A 441-nucleotide genomic window follows, 5' to 3' on the forward strand; every position below is an offset into this window, starting at 1 on the left:
CCTCCTAAATGTAAGAAGCCGTTCTACCCTTACAATCCTGTCACCGGAGCTCCCCTTACAGGTGGGGGAATCCCATCATATAATGGTGGACAAGGGGCCGGACCTCGCACCCAACTCCCTGGTGGCGATGATACGCTTGTCCCGAACCCCGGTTATGAAGCTCCAACCCCAACCATTGGAGCTGGAGCAGGAAGCAACGGCCAAGTTCCACCGGTGCCACTACCCTGAGTATTATTAATTTGTCAACAAATAAGCATATCCCAGATGCAAACGGGTCTACTTTGATGTCCTGAGTCTTGGTTAGATAAGTAACCTTTTGTTTTACCAGCCGTTTCGTTTAGTCATATGTGTGCCATCTCTTTGTCTCTTTGTATCTCTCTATATCTGTCTACAAAAAGAGAGAATATTGTGTCATGTTCGTCAGATGAATTCATTTTTAGA

At 46.3% G+C, this 441-nt stretch overlaps 1 protein-coding gene across 1 annotated transcript; it reads left to right on the forward strand.

Moving 5' to 3' along the window:
- Nucleotides 1-6: 6 nt before the first annotated feature.
- LOC104775054 (putative cell wall protein) lies at nucleotides 7-441 on the forward strand (the record flags this gene model as incomplete). Its single annotated transcript, XM_010499359.2, has 1 exon — nucleotides 7-441. A coding segment is annotated over one exon (222 nt), but the record flags the coding sequence as incomplete, so codon positions are not given.

Source organism: Camelina sativa, unplaced genomic scaffold (genome assembly GCF_000633955.1).
Source record: "Camelina sativa cultivar DH55 unplaced genomic scaffold, Cs unpScaffold08161, whole genome shotgun sequence".
In the NCBI taxonomy this organism is placed as follows: Eukaryota; Viridiplantae; Streptophyta; class Magnoliopsida; order Brassicales; family Brassicaceae; genus Camelina; species Camelina sativa.